Source organism: Apodemus sylvaticus, chromosome 7 (genome assembly GCF_947179515.1).
Source record: "Apodemus sylvaticus chromosome 7, mApoSyl1.1, whole genome shotgun sequence".
Classification (NCBI taxonomy): Eukaryota; Metazoa; Chordata; class Mammalia; order Rodentia; family Muridae; genus Apodemus; species Apodemus sylvaticus.
This window is the reverse complement of record NC_067478.1, coordinates 35,189,371-35,195,926: the sequence shown is the minus strand read 5'-3', so window position 1 is coordinate 35,195,926 and position 6,556 is coordinate 35,189,371. Positions and strand designations below refer to the sequence as shown.

Sequence of the window (6,556 nt, the reverse complement as noted above, 5' to 3'; positions counted from 1 at the left end):
GAAGACTGGCTTCCAGTCAGCTAGGATGAGGGTCTTAAGGCCATAACCACAGTGACACACATATTCCAACATGGACACACCTTCCAATAATGCCATTCCCTGGGCCAAGCATATACAAACCATCACAATATTTAATCACAATAAAGAGGGGACACATTATCATAGAAAAGCACTAGCATACTGGATATAGCTTCCTATGATCATGTGTAGACAGTACAGTAGTAAGGCCTGACAGTGCAATGGAAAGTTCCAGGGCAGTAGCTGTATATGAGGGAACTCTGGGTTACATCCAGGAAACTCACACATCCACCCTCACAATCAAGGAACACGCCAACCTGACCAGTTGGTTTCTCTATGTGGTGATGAAATGTTGGGCAGGTAGTGAGGAGACTGTAATGATCACCGTCCTTCAAACACACAAGAAGAAATGCTCCTTCAGATCCAATCTCAAAATTTCTCTTTTTTAACCAGACATTGTCACAGACCCCTGCAGCCCATTGCTCATGGTCCTTCAAATCCAGCTCCCAGTAATGTTTTCCAGTGGTAAAGCTCTCTGCTCCCCAGGAAGCACGATAGGATTCAGGTACAGCCAGAAATGGATGTTCATTGCAAGGTCTAGAGGTGAATCTTCTGACACCAAAAACTAAGCTTGGGTAACAGTTGTATATGATCAAATTTTGAAAGAAAACCTTCACTGTAGGAAGAGACAAAATTTTAGTTAGCTGGGCCGTGGTGGCACACTCCTTTAATGCCAGCACTTGGGAGGCAGAGGCAGCGGATTTTTGAGATTGAGGCCAGGCTGGTCAACAGAGTGAGATCCAGGACACCCAAGACCACACATAGAGAAACCCTGTTTCAAACAAAACAAAACAAAAAATCAAAAAAAGAAAGAAATTTTAGTTAAAAACAAATATTTACATTTGTCGGGTGTGAGAGAGAGGGGTCCCTAGAGATTTCCTGGGTTTTAAAAATAGAAAGGCTAAGACTGGAAGGGTGGGTATAGCCCAGGTAAATCAAAGTCAAGAGGTTTCCCAAAGAAACAGAATGAGCACATAATGAAAACTGCTTTGAAAATCTATAGAAGCTGCAGAGGTAGAAGCCACAGCACAGAACTGCACAGTTCTGTCAGGGGCTTTAGTTACACCAGGCAAAAAAGCTGTGTCAGTGCAATGAGGACCCCTGAAGGCTGTACCCCTGAGTCTCCATGAAAAGTTATTCCTTTGTCCTAGGTCATGATTGCTTTCATCTTATGGTTTTGATTTTCATCCCACTATGCAGATTTGTAAGATAAATCTAAGCATGCATTAGAAGTTATTCCCTAGTAGCAATTGTCTGCATTTAATTAAACCCTGGTTGCTCTGATATTCTTTCCTTGTGATGTTACAATCCACATTTTGATCTCCAAGTGTGATTCAGACTGCCCCATGTCTTATCAACTTGTTGTATTTTTATTGCCTGTGATATATGACTTTGTCTGTTTGGGTTTTGTGTGTGCATGTGCATGTGTGATCATTTCTGTAGATTCTTTGAGATAGGATTTCCTGCTATATACACTTGACTGGCATGGAACTCACTATGTCAATCTATCTGGCCTCAAACTCTTGGGCAATCCTCCTGATTCCATGTTTTTAATACTGGGATTACAAGTAGGTGCCACTATATCTTGTGAATTTTTAATCTATGGAGTATAATACACTGTGAAAATTCAACTGAAAGGTGAGCATGGTTTCACATGTCTTTAATTAAAGCATTCCAGAGCCAGAGGCAGGTGGATCTCTGTGAGTCCCAGCCCAGCCTGGTTTACAGAGCTAGTCCCAGAATAGCCAGGGATACAAAGAGAAATAATGTCTCTAAAATAAAAAAAAATCAATTGCTAAAATATTTAATAGAAATCATACAAATATTTTAATGGCTTAATATATATTAAACTGTCTTGAATTAATCATTCTGTGTGTCTCAAGGAACTAGTGATATTATATTTTAAGCCTGAATCATGTACATCATTAAATTGGTATTCATTAATCTTTGTTTGTGAAAAAAAATCTACCTAAATATGATTACAATGTGGCTTAACTAGACATATATTTTTAGGGAATTAAAATATTCATTGTACAAAGGTCATCTCACTATTGAAGGGCAACTCTGGTCATAATATCAGTGCTGACACTCACCTTGGAAGTACTTGAACCTTGCAGTCAGCCCTGTATTAGGATGGGCACTGAGTTTTGGTTTCATTCTCTGTGTCAGCAGCACTAACTCACTCCTGCAAGGAGAAGATATTGATTGTCATGTGCTACAGACATCATCCCAGCACTGAGGAGAAATCTTCACTGGGAGCTAAGTATTAAAACCCTTGTCACATAACCTGACAACTGAAGTTCAATCTCAGGAACCCATGGTGTAAGGAAAGGACAGACTCCTGAGAGTGCTTCTGTGTCCCGCACACATTTGCACTCACATAGGTATTCCTAACAAATCAAATTAATAAAAGGAAACACCTGAACATTTTTCACACAGAACATTTTCTGATATTAAAGAAACCCCATGGTCAGGAGACAGGGTGGCTTCCTCTTAGATGCTCTCTCTCAAGCCCTTCCTGTTACCAACCTCTTTCCCATGCTTCCAGCCCCTTTCTTCTACTACCAGGAAAGTACAGCCCATGGGCGTCAATGATTAGGATTTGAAAATGACACATTTTAGTTCAAGACCATTACATACACTGCTTCATTCATAGAGAAAAAGAAAAGACACTGTCTGGTAACGCCAAACAGGCATCATATCCATGAATATAATCCCAAACCCATCATCCATAAACAACTAAGTATTTGCTATACGAAGTATATTTGTACATTGCTAAGAGGGCTTGTTCAGCTTTGTAATTTAGTTCAGGGTATCCTGGCTTACACTGAGGATTAAACTCACCTTCTGAACAAGTCATCCAAATCCTGCAAACAAAACAAGAGAAGTTTAGATATCTGAAGGAACAGCCCACAATATCGTTCTATATATACATTTTTTTTAGAGATTTATTTATTCATTTTATGTATATGAGTACACTCTTGCTCCCTTCAGACACACCAGAAGAGGGCATCAGATCCCATTACAGATGGTTGTGAACCACAATGTGGCTGCTGGGACTTGAACTCAGGACTGCTTGAAGAGCAGTCAGTGCTCTTAATCACTGAGCCATCTCTCTAGTCCATAAAGTTTTATATATAAAGATAATTGCCAGTGGTCACTACACTGATTCATCCTGCAAATGTATTTTCAGGTCCCAGGGTAATGACATGGATTAGCATATGGAAGGAATATTTAATGAAATCAGACTGTGAGAATATTTGAGAAGCATATAGGTAGGAGTTATACACTGCTTTGTAACACGCAGTTGTCTGCAAAGAGGACTTTCTTTGATCTTGTACATAAAGCATGGGATACTTTCATTAAAGATACTTTAAAACTGAGGCCTAAGCCCTACATGGTGCCTCATATCTGTAACTCTAGAATTTTGGGTTTAGGTCTCAGGAATCCTGTGAATCTGAGGCCCATTGTGCCAATAAAGAAGAACATATATCTGCCGGGAGGTGGTGGCACATGCCTTTAATCCCAGCACTTGGGAGACATGTAGATTTCTGAGTTCGAGGCCAGCGTGTTGTACAGAGTGAGTTCCAGGACAGACTGAGTTACATGAGAGACCCTATCTCAAAAACAAAAACAAAAACAAAAACAAAAGAAAAGAAGACAGAAGAACATATATCAAATCCCTCACCTCCAAAGAAATCTCAAAATTACAGCTTTCAAAAAGAACAAACTTTTTGTAGACTACTTTAAAACTGTACTAATATCCAAGTAGAGGTAAAATGGAGTGTTTGGTAACAAGAATCACTTAATTTGGGGTTTCAATGAAGCAAGCTACAAAGTCAAAAAAAATTAGATATTCAATGGGGAAACTTCTGACACAATGTCAACAAGCTTGCTATTTTAGGTTATTACAGAAATTATCTCTCCAGATTTTTCTTAAAACCTGATAATAAGTAGAGGGGATATAGAAAGGGATCTCAGATGTAACAGTCACGGGTGTGGCCTCAGACAATAAAGCTGTTTCAAGCCCTCTTCCATGCCTACCTGCAGCAGCAGCACCTCATATGGCTTCTGAGACATTGCCTTCAGCTTCTGATACATTTCTATTAGTTGACTCCTCTTGTGGACCATCATGGCTTCACTTTTCTTGAACTCCTCTAAAATAGTGTTGCTTTGATTTTTCATACACACCATATATTGATTCTCTTCTTCTTTGAGGGGTGGATGTAGTTTGCTATACTCTGACCTGATCATTTCCCCCCGTAGGGCCACATAGTGCTGAAGAAAAAGGGACATCCTAGATCACATCTGGAGAGTATTTGATCCTCTCCACTGAGTTCTTCTATGTTTAAATTCACCTACAGGATCTCATCAGGGTGATGCACACACTGATTTACTGACCCCACTTTTCAGAAAATGTAACTCACTTGATTTTATACATTTCTTCATTATTATTAGAGGAAACAAACAAATCCATCCTTTTTTCCCTTACCATTTTCATCTATTAATTGAGATTCTGAGATATCTGGGGAAAAATGTTTTGATTGATACAATGTTCACTCAAAAAAGCAACAGAGGCAAAAGCAGGCAGATTTGTGAGTTTGAGGGCAGCCTAGTTTACAGAGTAAGTTCCAGGACTGCCAGGGCTAAACAGAAAAACCCTGTCTCAAAAACCAAAAAAGAAAAAAAAGTGCAACTTTGTACATACATTGTTACCAAAATTCCAAGTGGAGTTCATAGAGTCTGATGTACTCTGCTAAACACTCAGAAAATCGCCTATTAATATCAAACTTTTCCCTTTTTAAAAAAGATGTAATATCAAACTTCTCTGCCACACGGCCAGGCTTTTCTCTCTATGTTCAAAATTGGATTTTGCCTTTAAGAATTTAAGGTTAACATAAAAGAATTTCCTAGCATCACTTCACATGTATGACCCTCAAATTGTGAATGACCAACTTTGCAAGATATCTGCATCTGGTTGACTTTACACATCACTCTCATACCCACCAACCACTGAAAGATTGTTCTCCTCTCTGCATTTAGAGTCTCCTGCTGTTCTTGGATCTTCTTCAATAAAGATGCCATTTTATTTTCAAGTTTCATCTGTAATAAATAAATAAAAGTAAATAATTATATAAGTAAATAAATGAATATCATCCTTACATAAATAATGTAATTTACCTAATGACAAACTCTAGCACTGAACACAATTAATTTATGGAGGGTAGAAGAAGAATCACAGTGCTGTTTCTATTTTATTTTAATAACTATGGAACTTTAGATTTCAGACTATAGAATTACAATCACAACCACCCTGTGCTCAAGTAAAGTGATGGACTGAAAATGATGATTGTCTGGATAATTAGCATCCGACTGGGATCCCCAGATGCTTCTAACCACCTCATTCCAATGTACTTTTGGGATTTTAGTCTCATGTCAGTTTTTAAAGCAGTTTTTAAAGATGTATATTTATGATTATACTTTTCAATGACATGAACATAATGAATCATGAAACTAGAAATGGCATTTATACTTCTGCACCTGTCATGGAATGTTTGTATTTTATCGTCATTCCTCATTCTTTGTTTAAAAACTGGCAAAATTTGGAGCACAGTGGATTCCTCAGAATCAGGACAAGCCTCTCCACATAGTCTGCTAAGCCTCCCTCTCTCAAGCTCTCAGATTTTTTCAGAAATATCACTTACCATTTGCATACAAACATGCACTTCAATGATGCAGTGTCTCTGACCTCTGTGATTCTGGGTGTCAGAACACAATTGACAGAGGAGGACCCTGCTCTCACCAGGGAATGTCGTCTTTCTCTCCTTGTGGGTCATGCACTTTTGATCCTGAGAATGCAAATACTTCATGAGCCTGTTTTTTCTCACAGCAGATACCAGGTAACAGATAGTGATGCTATTTCTGAATGTCCAATTGGATGGTTGCCTACATATAGGGCAGAGGTCAGGGATTCCAACATCTTCTGAAGAAAGGATAAGACAGGCCTTGCAGAAGGTATGGCCACACCTTAAGAAGACTGGATCCATAAAGATGCTCTGGCAAATGAAACAGTTGAATATTTCCTGGGGGGTTTGCAAAATGTCTGACTCCATTTTTCTGAGGGGGGAAAAGTAGAATTATTATTATTACCAGAGAGGAGCAAGAGACTAGACAAAATGTGATTCAACTTGTGGTTAAATTCTGATTGTGGCAATAAATACAGACTTATTTTGTTTGCCCAACAACTTTTCCCTACATATTGATTGATGTGACACTATTCTAGATCTACCATCTACATTCCTCCTATAGACTTCAGACCACATTGGTAGTTTTCAAAGGCCAGAGACATTCCTCTCTAATGTTATAGAGAAAAAATACCATATGGAGGAGTGATCCAAGTCCATCTGCTCTTTTCACTGCAGGCACGTGAGTAAATAGCTCTTTCCTTTGTTGTCTATCCAAGAAAATGCACACTATT

The 6,556-nt window shown here is 38.7% G+C and overlaps 1 protein-coding gene across 1 annotated transcript; it reads right to left on the bottom strand.

The window, feature by feature from the left end:
* Positions 1–200: 200 nt before the first annotated feature.
* Positions 201–6,191, bottom strand: LOC127688731 (tripartite motif-containing protein 43A-like). The gene is made up of 6 exons (XM_052187667.1): positions 5,784–6,191; positions 5,086–5,181; positions 4,123–4,356; positions 2,923–2,945; positions 2,172–2,263; positions 201–694 (listed from the first exon to the last, which is right to left on the bottom strand). The coding sequence occupies exons 1-6, from the start codon at positions 6,189–6,191 to the stop codon at positions 201–203; spliced, it is 1,347 nt and encodes a 448-aa protein (XP_052043627.1).
* Positions 6,192–6,556: the final 365 nt, after the last annotated feature.

What these genes read in the sequence shown, in the direction of transcription:
- LOC127688731 (XM_052187667.1), bottom strand. Translation starts at nt 6,191, where the DNA reads ATGGAGTCAGACATTTTGCAAACCCCCCAGGAAATATTCAACTGTTTC. An exon ending in GAACAATCTTTCAGTGGTTG is followed by an intron (nt 4,357 to 5,085) that starts GTGGGTATGAGA and finishes CTTTTTCTTCAG; the next exon opens with CACTATGTGGCCCTACGGGG. An exon ending in AAGGTTCAAGTACTTCCAAG is followed by an intron (nt 695 to 2,171) that starts GTGAGTGTCAGC and finishes CTCTTCCTACAG; the next exon opens with TGAAGGTTTTCTTTCAAAAT.